This window comes from Calliphora vicina, chromosome 5, assembly GCF_958450345.1.
Source record: "Calliphora vicina chromosome 5, idCalVici1.1, whole genome shotgun sequence".
Classification (NCBI taxonomy): Eukaryota; Metazoa; Arthropoda; class Insecta; order Diptera; family Calliphoridae; genus Calliphora; species Calliphora vicina.
Genome location: NC_088784.1, coordinates 17,018,018 through 17,029,567, shown reverse-complemented (window position 1 = coordinate 17,029,567; position 11,550 = coordinate 17,018,018). Strand labels below are relative to the sequence as shown.

General features: G+C 33.6%; 1 protein-coding gene across 3 annotated transcripts; it reads right to left on the bottom strand.

The window, feature by feature from the left end:
* Positions 1-259: 259 nt before the first annotated feature.
* salto lies at positions 260-11,265 on the bottom strand. Of its 3 annotated transcripts, XR_010576643.1 has the most exons (17): positions 11,044-11,265; positions 10,908-10,994; positions 10,713-10,843; positions 10,595-10,654; positions 10,227-10,542; positions 5,531-5,725; positions 5,338-5,471; positions 5,177-5,278; positions 4,989-5,120; positions 4,744-4,871; positions 4,383-4,686; positions 4,263-4,321; positions 4,123-4,201; positions 3,824-4,063; positions 3,559-3,761; positions 693-836; positions 385-526 (listed from the first exon to the last, which is right to left on the bottom strand). XR_010576643.1 is itself a non-coding variant. In XM_065514131.1 (16 exons), exons 1-16 carry the CDS (start codon positions 11,090-11,092, stop codon positions 358-360), a joined length of 2,388 nt encoding a protein of 795 aa, XP_065370203.1. In that variant the 5' UTR covers positions 11,093-11,265; the 3' UTR covers positions 260-357. The 3 variants fall into 3 exon arrangements, 2 of the variants coding, with proteins under 2 accessions (XP_065370203.1, XP_065370205.1); XM_065514131.1 differs by lacking the exon at positions 693-836 and having other exon boundaries at positions 260-526; XM_065514133.1 differs by lacking the exon at positions 693-836 and having other exon boundaries at positions 260-526; positions 10,908-10,970.
* Between the last annotated feature and the right edge of the window lie 285 nt (positions 11,266-11,550).

Sequence of the window (11,550 nt, the reverse complement as noted above, 5' to 3'; positions counted from 1 at the left end):
GTCAAAAGGCCTCGCGCTTGCATTTTTAGCCGCCAATAGTTGGGAATCTCTGACGCAGTTTTTGCATATTTTGTTATTAATTGATGTTCCGATTAAATGTCTAATTTGGCCCTGTTCTAATTTGTCTAAATAATTTAAAATCTATGACCACACATTCACAACTAAATAAAGATTAATTAAGCCCTTTGAATAAAAACAGATACAAACATTTAAATGACAACATAAATCTCTAAACAAACAGTTAGTGACAAACAAAAGGTTTTTAATAAACATTTGAAACATTTATTAAATTTTGCTACACATTTCACCAAAAACCCAACAAATTTTTAAAAACATACACATTTAACCAAAAAGTCTTTACGCCTCATATTTCTTAACATTTATATCCACTTGACGTTTACGCTTGCGTTGACTCACATAATAATAACAATTTTCATTAGCTTCCACATTGCTGGGCGGTAAAACCGGAGTGTAGAGTAAATGTTTGCCTGTGTGGCCGCTTAAAATGTTGCTGTGATAAAGGGCTCTGCAATGAAAGTAAAAATATTAAAAAGCTTAATTACAATGAAAACAAAACTTAAGTGAAAGCTTTATGCCAGCAGCACATTGAATATTAACGGAAAACTTTGTAACATAAAACTTTCAATAAAAGCTTTGTTATTTACTTGGCTTTATTTAATCAAAAAGCTTACTTGTACTGTTAGAATTATTTTATAGTTTAAATTTGGTTTATGTCTAAACAAAGTTTTCCGTTGAGTATGGCTGATATAAAAAAGAAACGTCTGCTTTAGTAGGGCATTAGAAAGGCGCTTTGACAATGCTGTTGATAGATTTTGCTAAAAAGGAGAAAAATATAAATTTATCATCCATAAATCCTTCACATTCCTTTTATATTTCCTCTACTACTTTCTCTCCTGTTTCATTTCATATTTCATTTCTACCTCTCCCACTTCATTTCCTACTTTCTTTCCTATCTTCTTCAGCAGCTTTTTTCCTATCCTACTACCTCAGCTTCTTTTTTCCAACATATTTCCATACACCCTTCCAACCTCCTTTAATTTTCCTGCTTCCTTTTGTATTTGCTTTCCTACATCCTCCACTACTTCCTTTCCCAATTCCTACTTCCTTTAATACTTCCATTCTATTGCTTTCAAAATGAATTTCCAACTTCCTTTCCAACTTCTGTTCCTAGTTCCTTTTCTACTTCCCTTCATACCTCCTTTCCTACTTCCTTTCCTACTTTCATTTCCACTTCCTTTTCTATTTTTTTTTCATTCCTTATTTCATACATCCTTTCCCACTTCCTTACCAACTTCATTTTACATCCTTCCCTATTTACTTTCCTACTTCATTTCCAACGTGTGATCCTAGTTCCATTCCTTTTTAATTGCTTTCCTACATCTTCCACTACTTCTTTTCCTACATCCTTTTCTACTTCAATTTTTTTTACCGATTTTCCAACTTCCTTTCTTACTTCCATTCTTACATTCTTTCCTAATATATTTCATACATCATTTCCCACCTCCTCTCTTACTTGTTTCTCTAATTCCTTTTCTCTTCCAAATTTACTTTCAAAATTCATTTCCAACTTTTGTTCCTAGTTCCTTTTCTACTTCTCTTCATACTTCCCTTCCTACTTTCTTTCCTACTTCCTTTTCTTGTTTCTTTCCTACTCCCTTTACAATTTCCAGTTTTCCATCTTTTCCAATTTTATTTCCTATATATTTTACTACTTCCTTTACTCCTTTCATTCCTACTTCCTTTTCTACATCCTTCCCAATTTACTTTCCTGCTTCATTTCCAATGTCCATTCTAACTTCTGCTCCTTTCTTAGTTCATTCCCTACTTCCTTTCCCACATTCTTTTCAACTTCTTTTACAACTTTAATTCTCCCTTTCCTAGTTTCATTCCTACTTCCACCTTACCATCTTCTTTTTATACATCCTTCCAAATTTACTTTCAAACTTCTGTTCCTTGCTACTTCCTTTCCTACATTATTTTCTAAGTTACATCCTACATCCTTTTCTACTTTCTTTCCCACTTCCCTATTTCCTTCCTTTCCTTATTTCATTTCTACTTCCGTTCCTACATCATTTCCTAATTACTTACCAACTTCCTTCTCTACATCCTTCCCAATTTACTTTCCTACATCATTTCCAATGTCCTTTCTATGTTCTGATCCTTTCCTAGTTCATTTTCTACTTTCTTTCGAACTTCCTTTACAACTTAAATTCTTCCTTACATAGTTTCTTTCCTACATCCATATCTACGTCATTTCTAACTTCCTAAATCATTTCCTACATCTTTACCATCTTCATTTTATACATCCTTCCCGATTTACTTTCCAACTTCTGTTCCGTGTTTCTTCCTACTTCCTTTACAACTTCCTCTTCTACATTATTTTCTACTCCCTTTCCTACTTTATTTCTTTCCTCATTTTCTACATTCTTTCCTACTTCTATAGCAACTTATTTTTTCCAACCTTCCCCATTTGCTTTTCTGCTCCTAGTTCATTTCCTACTTCCCTTCCTGCTTCATTTCCAACTTTTTCCTTCCTTTCCTAGTTTTTTCGTCACTTTCTTTAAAACTTCATTTTCGTCATCCTTTACTACTTCATTTCCTTCTTCCTTTCTAACATCCTTTCCCATTTCCTTACCTACTTTCTTTCCTACATCCTTTACTACATAATGTCTTTATTTCCTTCTTCCATTTCCACTTTCTTATATTTCTACATCCTTTCCTACTTCCTTGTGTTCCTATTTCCAACTTCCTCTTCAACTCCTGATCGTAGTTCCTTTCCAACTTTCAATCCTGCATTTTTCCTTTCTTTTCTAGTTTCTTTAAAACATCCTTTCCAACATAGTTTATTATTTCCTACCTCTATGTCTACTTCCTTCCTAACTTTGATTCCTACAGCCTTTACTTCTCCATTTCCTTCTTCCTTTCCTAGTTTTTAATTTTCTATAACTTTCATTCCTACATCCTTTCACACTGCCTTACCAACTTCATTTAGTACAATCCTTCTCAATTTCCTTTCCTACTGTATTTCCAACTTCTGTTCCAAGTTATTTTCCTACTTTTCAAATTTTTTCTAGTTCTTTTCCTACTTACTTTGCTTCTTTACTTCATAAATCCTTTCCTAGTTTCTTTCTTTCCTACTTCTTTCTTACTTAATTTCGTACTTCCTACTTTATCACCCACTTCATTTCATATTTCCTTTTTGACATACTTCGCAATGTACTTTCCTAATTCGTGTCCAACTTCCTTTCCTACTTCCTTATCAATTGCATTTTCTACATCCTTCGCAATGTACTTTCCTAATTCCTTTCCTATTTCATAACCTACTTACTTTCCAACTTCCTTTTCTAATTCCGTTCCCAGTTTCTTTCCAAATTTACTTCCAACTTAATTTTCTACTTAATTTCATACTACCTTTCCTACTTTCTTTCCCACATTCTTTCCTACCGTTTAATACGTCATTTTCTACTTCACTGTCTATATTATTTCCTTCATTATTTACTTCTTCCTTTCCTTCCCCCAATTTCCCACCCAACTTACATCGTCTGCTTAAGATGTGCCAACTCTTCCTCCATGCGACCTATTTTTTCCTCCTGTTTCACACGCAACATTTGGCTGCGTTCATTACTCTCCTCCAGCAGTTTAATAATGTGCTCTTGATTTGCTACTTCCACTTGTTTAGCACTTAAATTGGTAAATAAATTGCGGAATTCTTCCGATTTTGTTTGCAATTCACCATTAAGCTGATTAACATTAAAAACCTCAAATCAAACTTAGAATATCCAAGTATTTAAGAATAACCCACCTCATTTATTGTGGTATTCTTTTCGCTCACTTGGGCAAACAGCTCCTCCATGTGAATGCGATTAGTTTTTTCATTTGACTGCAATGAATTAATGAGTTCACTGCGCACTTCCAGCAATTGCAGATCACGTTGTATTTGCTGTTCCAGCTGGCACATACTGAATTGAGCCTTCGAAAGCTCTACCTTTAGCTTATCGATTTCACGTCGTTTTTCCGCATCGGCTTGACGAAATTTGGCAAACTGTAAGGAATGTTTGGATCAATAAATTTGTTTGTTTTGTTCATAGATTCTTAACGTACCTCCAATTGCACTTCTTTAGAATAGTCGGGCACAATTTCAGCGGTATTTTCTTTAGCCTCAAGCTTTTTTTGTAGGTCTCTATTTAAAAAGGAAGGTAAAGTTAAATCCTCATTTCATTACATTTCCTGTAAATACTTACTGCAATCTTTGCTCGGTTTCCAAAAGTTTTTCACGCATAATTGCCACATCATTTAGTTCCTTCAATTTTTAAATTCGACTTAGGTTAGCTTTGAATATCTTATGTTAAGTGTTCTCATACCTGCTTTAGCTGTTCATTTTGATGACTCATAGCCTCTTTATCAGTTTCCAAACAGTTAACTCTATTAGTTAATTCGGAAATTTGCTTTACATGTTCCACACATTCGTTATGGGATTTGTTCTTTAATTTATTTTGCAGCTCTTCTAGTTTGTTAGTAACTTCGGTCAAATTTGTTTCCAATTTCTTTTTATCCTCCAAATCACTTTCAAATTTCTTGATTATTTCCACTTTCGATTTTAAATCCTTTTTGAATTGGCTCAATTGTTGTTCGGAGGCTTGAAGTTTTGTATTGGCGTTAGCAATGCTTTAAATTAAGAACATTTAATGGAGTTTGAGGAACTTTTTTGAAGATCAGACTTACCGCTCTTTGCAGGTATTTAGATCTTCATGCAAGCGATTTTTCTCAGCTAGTAAATTATTCTTTTCCTTTTCCATATTTTGTATAGAGGATTTGTTTAGCTTATCTTGAGTTTTTAATTTATTTTGTAACTGTTGAAAATAAGAAAAATCTTAAGTATCGCTTGTTTCCCAGCTCCTTATCACTCAACATTTCTTTCTCTTGTTTGAAATCTATATTTTCTTCCATTTCCCTCTTTCCTCACTTACCTCTTTTATTTCCTCATGATCTGCCGCAGCTTTCTCCGCCAACTCCTTTTCCCATTTAATACTTTCCTCATCAAGCCGTTTAGTTAACTCATTACACTTCTGTTCCGAATCCCTCAAACATTTATTCGATTCCTAAATTAAACAGTTTTAATGAGAATATTCTCCAACATATTCCAAATAAATCATACCTCTAACATCTTTTGCAAGTTCACAATTTTCGAATCACAACCCTCTACAGTTGAGGCACACCAATCGTCTATTAAGGATAAAATACCATTCGATTGCAAGATCTATAAATTAGTTTAAATTACTAATAAAGTTTTGTTATCATACAATTTGCATAACTTACTTGCAGCTGTTCCATATTTTCTAAATCAACTGCATTAGCTTCCTTAGTATTGTTTAACTCATCCTTAAAACTGGAAAACCACTGATCCATATGCGTTTTAAGTTTATCCTTAAAATCATTAACTATATCCGGGGCTAGAATATAATAAGGAATTATTTTTCATTAGCTAGCTTTCATTACAAGTTTTATTTACATTTAATTTCCTCTGTTGAGATTTCCTTAAGGTTTTCGGTTATCTGTTGACGTCCAATTTGCTCGGGTTTTGTGTTACTTTCAAGTCGGTCAATTTGCTTATGGTCTCCAGCAGTTGATAACATTTTGCGTAAATTTGTTTCTTTCTCCCCCTTTCTTCTGGCACAGGGTGTACTTCGTGTCGATATGTTGGATGCTGTAAAGGGAAAGGATTTTATAATTTAATAAAAAAATATCTTTCCTACTACCTTTCTTAAATGCTTTCCTATTTTCTAGAAGACTTCCTTTGTCACTTCCTTTATAACTTCTTTCCTATCTTCGTTGCTACTTTTTCCTCCTATCCTATCCAACTTCCTTTTTAAATTCCTTTCTGACATCATCTTCAACTTCCTGTCATACTTCCTTTCGAACTAGGAACAACTTATTTTCGAACTTCTATTTCCAAGCTTCTTTCTACTTCCTTTTCTATGTCTTTTCTTACTTAATTTCCTACTTTCTTCCCTCCTTCCTTTTCTACTTCCTATCAAACTCCTTTTCCTACTTAATTTCCAAATTCCTATCCATATCTTATACTACTTTTCCTTCATTCTTTCAAACATCCTTTCGTACCTTTCATACATCCTATCCTACCTCTTGTCATCATTCCTTTCTTTAATCCTCATTTATATCCAAGTAGCCACTTCCTTTTCTACATTCCTTCAAATGTCTTATTCTACTCCCTTTATAACTTCTTTCCTATCTTCGTTGCCACTTTTTTTGCAGGTTTCTTTCCTTTTTTCCTCCAAGTTCCTATCAAACTTCCTTTTGAATTTCCTTTCTTACATCATCTCCAACTTCCTGTCATACTTCCTTTCGAACTAGGAAAAGAACAACTTCCTTTCGAACTTCTATTTCCAAGCTCCTTTCTACTTCCTTTTCTATGTTTTTTCCTACTTAATTTCCTACTTTCTTCCCTCCTCCTTTTTCTACTTCCTATCAAACTCCTTTTCCTACTTAATTTCCAACTTCCTATCCATATCTTATACTACTACTTTCCTTAATGCTTTCATACATCCTTTCGTACCTTTCATATATCCTACCCAACCTCTTGTCCTCATTCCTTTCTTTAATCCTCATTTCTATCCAAGTAGCCACTTCCTTTTCTACATTCCACCAAATATCTTATTCTAGTTCCTTTATAACTACTTTCCTATCTTCGTTGCTAATTTTTTGCAAGTTTCTTTCCTTTTTCCTCCAAGTTCCTATCCAACTTCCTTTTGAATTTCCTTTCTTACATCATCTCCAACTTCCTGTCATACTTCCTCTCCTACTTCCTTTCGAACTAGGAAGGAACAACTTCCTTTCGAACTTCTATTTCCAAGCTCCTTTCTACTTCCTTTTCTATGTCTTTTTATACTTAATTTCCTACTTTCTTCCCTCCTTCCTTTTCTACTTCCTATCAAACTCCTTTTCCTACTTAATTTTCAACTTCCTATCCATATCTTATACTACTTACTTTCCTTCATTCTTTCATACATCCTATCCTACCTCTTGTCCTCATTCCTTTCTTTAATCCTCTTTTATATCCAAGTTCCTATCAACTTCCTTTCTTATTTCATTTCCTACATCATCTTCAACTTACTTTCCTACTTCCTTTCCAACATTCTTTCAAACTTCTTTTCATACATTCTTTAACTACCTTACTTTCTTCTACTTCCTTTTTTACGTCTTTTCCTATATATTTTCCTACTTTCTTCCCTCCTTCCTTTTCTACTTCCTATCAAACTCCTTTTCCTACTTAGTTTCCATCCATTTCTTAGCTTCCATCCTATCCATATTTTATTCTACTACTTTACTTCATTCTTTCATACATCCTTTCCTACTTCATTTCTACATGCTTTCCTTCATTTTACTTCCTTCCCAATACCCTTTCCAACATGATTTCCTACTTCATCTCTACCTTTCGTACTTCCTAACCAACCTCTTGTCCTTATTCCTATACTTTTTTGGGAGTTTATTTCCTCCTTTCTCCTATCCAAGTTCTTATCAACTTTCTTTCTTACTTCCTTCATCATCTCCAATTTCCGTTGCTACTTCCTTTCCAACTTCTTTTCTTACATTCGTTCCAAACTGCTTTCTACTTCCGTTTCTACGTCTTTTCCTACAAATGTTCCTACTTTCTTCCCACTTCCCTCTTTCCTTTTCTACTTCCTATCAAACCCCTATTCCTATTTAATTTCCAACTTTCATTCGTATTATTTTCCAATTTCCTATCCATATCTTATACTACCTACTTTCCTTCATTCTTTCATACATCCTTTCCTACTTCATTTCCCACATCCTTTCCTACTTTAGCCCAATATCATTTTCAACATTATTTCATACTTCCAATCCTACCTCTTGTCCTTATTCCTATACTTTTTTGGAAGTTTCTTTCCTCCTTCCTCCTATCCAAGTTCCACTCAACTTCCTTTCTTACTTCCTTCATAATCTCAAACTTCCTTTCCAACTTCTTTTCCTACATTATTTCCAAACTCCTTTCTACTTCCGTTTGTACGTCTTTTCCTACAAATTTTCTACTTTCCTCCCTCCTTCTATTTCTACTTCCTATAAAACCCATTTTCCTACTTAATTTCCAACTTCCATTCGTACTATCTTCCAACTTCCTATCCATATCTTATTCTACATACTTTCTTTCATTCTTTCCTACTTCATTTCCCACATTCTTTCCTACTTTATGCTCAATATCCTTTCCAACATGATTTCCTACTTCCTATCCCACCTCTTATACTTTTTTGGGAGTTCCTTTCCTCCTTCCACCTATCCAAGTTCCAATCAACTTCCTTTCTTACTTACTTCCTTCATCATCAACTACTACTACTTCCTTTCCAACTTCTTTTCCTACATTATTTCCAAACTCCTTTCTACTTCCGTTTCTACGTCTTTTCCTACAAAATTTTCCTACTTAATTTCCTACTTTCTTTCCTCATTTCTTTTCTACTTCCTACCAAACCCCTATTCCTATTTAATTTCCAACTTTCATTCGTATTATTTTCCAATTTCCTATCCATATCTTATACTACATACTTTCCTACTTCATTTCCTACATCCTTTCCTACTTTAGCCCAATATAATTTTCAACATTATTTCATACTTCCAATCCTACCTCTTGTCCTTATTCCTATACTTTTTTGGAAGTTTCTTTCCTCCTTCCTCCTTCCTCCTATCCAAGTTCCACTCAACTTCCTTTCTAACTTCCTTCATAATCTCCAACTTCCTTTACTACTTCCTTTCCAACTTCTTTTCCTACATTATTTCCAAACTCCTTTCTACTTCCGTTTGTACGTCTTTTCCTACTTCATTCCTTCTTTCCTTTTCTACTTCCTATCAAACCCCTATTTCTATTTAATTTCCAACTTTCATTCGTATTATTTTCCAATTTACTATCCATATATTATACTACCTACTTTCCTTCATTCTTTCTTTATACATCCTTTCCTATTTTAGCCCAATATCCTTTCCAACATGATTTCCTTCTTCCTACCCTACCTCTTGTCCTTATTCCTATATTTTTTTGGGAGTTTCATTCCTCCTATTCATATCAATTTCCTTTCTACATCATTTCTACATCCTTTCCTACATCATCTCCTACATCGTGTCCTACTTCCGTTCCTACTTCCTTTCCAACTTCCTTTCGAACTTCTTTTCCTACATTGAATCCAAGCTACTTTCTACTTCCTTTTATACGTCTTTTCCTACATATTTCTCTACTTAATTTCCTACTATACTTCCTATCAAACTCCTTTTCCCAATTAATTTTACATCATTCCTATTTCATTTACTACTTCCTTTCCTACTTCCTTTCTTACTTCCTTTCCAACATCCTTTCCAACTTATGATCCTATTTATCTTCCTACGTTTAGCTTCATTTATTTTTTTTTCCAACATCCTTTCCAAATTCATTTCCTACTTCATTTCCAACTTTCTTCCTTCCTGTGACTTCCTTTCCTTCCTCATTTCTAACTTCCTTCGCAACATATCCTCACTTCCTTATCCACTTTATTTCTTACAGCATTTCCTATTATATTTCCAACTTTCTTCGTTTCTTAAATCCTTTCCAACTTCCTTTGATACTTCATCTACAACATCATTTCCAATTTTCTTTCTTTTCCTACTTCATTTCCTGCTTGCTTTCCTACTACCTTTCCAACATTATTTCCAACATATTTTCCTTTCCAGCATTCTTTCCTTCTTAATTTCGAACTTCAATTCCTAATACCTTTGCAACTTCCATTCCTACTTATTTTCATACATCCTTTCCTCAATCCTTTCCTCCACCCCTTCATACTCCTTTACTTCTACCTTTCCTACTTCATTTCAAACTTCCTTTCCTAATTATTTTCCTATTTCCTTGACATATTCCTTTGTTACTACCTTTACTACTTCATTTCCAATTTTCTTTCTTACATCTTTTCCAACTTCCTTTCCTGCTTCCTTTCCTACTAACTTTCCAACTTATTGTCGTACTTCCTCCCTAATTATTTTTCTATTTAATTTCCTACTTTATTTCGAACTTGCTTTTATAAAACTTTTTCAACTTCCCTTCCTACTTCCTTTCCTGCTGCTTTTCAAACTTCCTTTCCTACTTCCTTTTCATTTTCCTAATTCCTTCCTCTTCTGTTTTCATTGTATCGTATTTTTTTTCTTCTAAGACTTACCGCTTCTTTTACTAGCACCTGACCCCGGCGATTCTGATTTTGAACGAGCAGATTGGCTTTTAGCTATCATTTCCGCTTGTTTTAAAGTTGTTCCAGATGTTAAAAAACTAGATTTTGAAATGCTACCGGGTATTTCCTCAATTTTCGGTGATACGGATCTGCTTATGCTTGATTTAGACTTAGAGCTCCTAATCATGTTCAGCGATTGCTTTTCAGTTGAAAGCTTTAGTTGGGGAATTTTCTGGCACAGTGGAGTACGTCCTTGAGGTTTTTGTGGTACTGTTGTTTTGTTGTTTATGTTAGAAGTGGAACTGGGCTGAAAGATGGGAATTTATCAAGCGATTTTTGGGTTTCCTGCAAGTACTTACCGATCTTTTCATGGCCGGAATTTTGGACTTCACAGGCGGTTTTAAAGAATTTGGCGAGGTCTGGTAAAAGTTATTGAAATTATTATTTCATTAAAATGAAAATACAAGCAGTACTTACAGTTTTTCTAGCTTGAGCTATTGAGGTTTTGTTGAGATTTTCATTTTTGTTAAGACTTATTAGACTTTTACTTGCAGCCTTTGTATTGACTAATTTTGGTATAGATTTGCTACTTGCTTCAGATCCAACAGCTATAGGAACAGGAAAGGCATAGTGTTAAGTTCTTGTTTTAAAAGAAATTAATGTAAAACTCACTTGTTTTACAACTTTTAACACTCGATCGGGCTGAAGAATTATCTACATTATCTTTGGCAACCTCTTGAGATTTTAAGGGAACAGGATCTGAAAATATAAACATTTAATTGTTATACCATCTTTCTCTTGGACCTACCTAAAGATCCTTTATTTATTTCGGGTAATGGTATGACAGAATTATCCATAGTTTCCAAAAAAAACTTTTATATTTTCCGGGTAATTTATTTTTCGCTATAATTTTTGTTTATTTTATTTGAAAATTGTAAAATAAATTTATTTTCAAATTTCTAACAGGCGGCAGGAAAAATTTATCAAGTTTCTACATGAAAAATATATTTGAAATAATAAAATAAGACAACCTGAAATTTATAACAAAAGTTGCTGGGGTTTATTTTGAATTGCTATTTATAAGTTACAGTGCAGGCAAAAAGTAGCTGGAAAATATTTAGCAAATTACTTATTTCAATATTTTTACAGACTGTAGCATGCATTCGCATATTACACAACAGAATCATTTGTTGTTTAGAAATTGCAAACAAAAACACAAAATTTACAATAAAAATAAATTCAAAAACATAAAATAAAATACAACTAAAAGCCGGAACAAGAAGATGGACCACAAAATATAAATCTACAATAAATC

What these genes read in the sequence shown, in the direction of transcription:
- salto (XM_065514131.1), bottom strand. Translation starts at nt 11,092, where the DNA reads ATGGATAATTCTGTCATACCATTACCCGAAATAAATAAAGGATCTTTA. An exon ending in CTCAACAGAGGAAATTAAAT is followed by an intron (nt 5,472 to 5,530) that starts GTAAATAAAACT and finishes ATTATATTCTAG; the next exon opens with CCCCGGATATAGTTAATGAT. An exon ending in AAAATGAACAGCTAAAGCAG is followed by an intron (nt 4,322 to 4,382) that starts GTATGAGAACAC and finishes TAAAAATTGAAG; the next exon opens with GAACTAAATGATGTGGCAAT.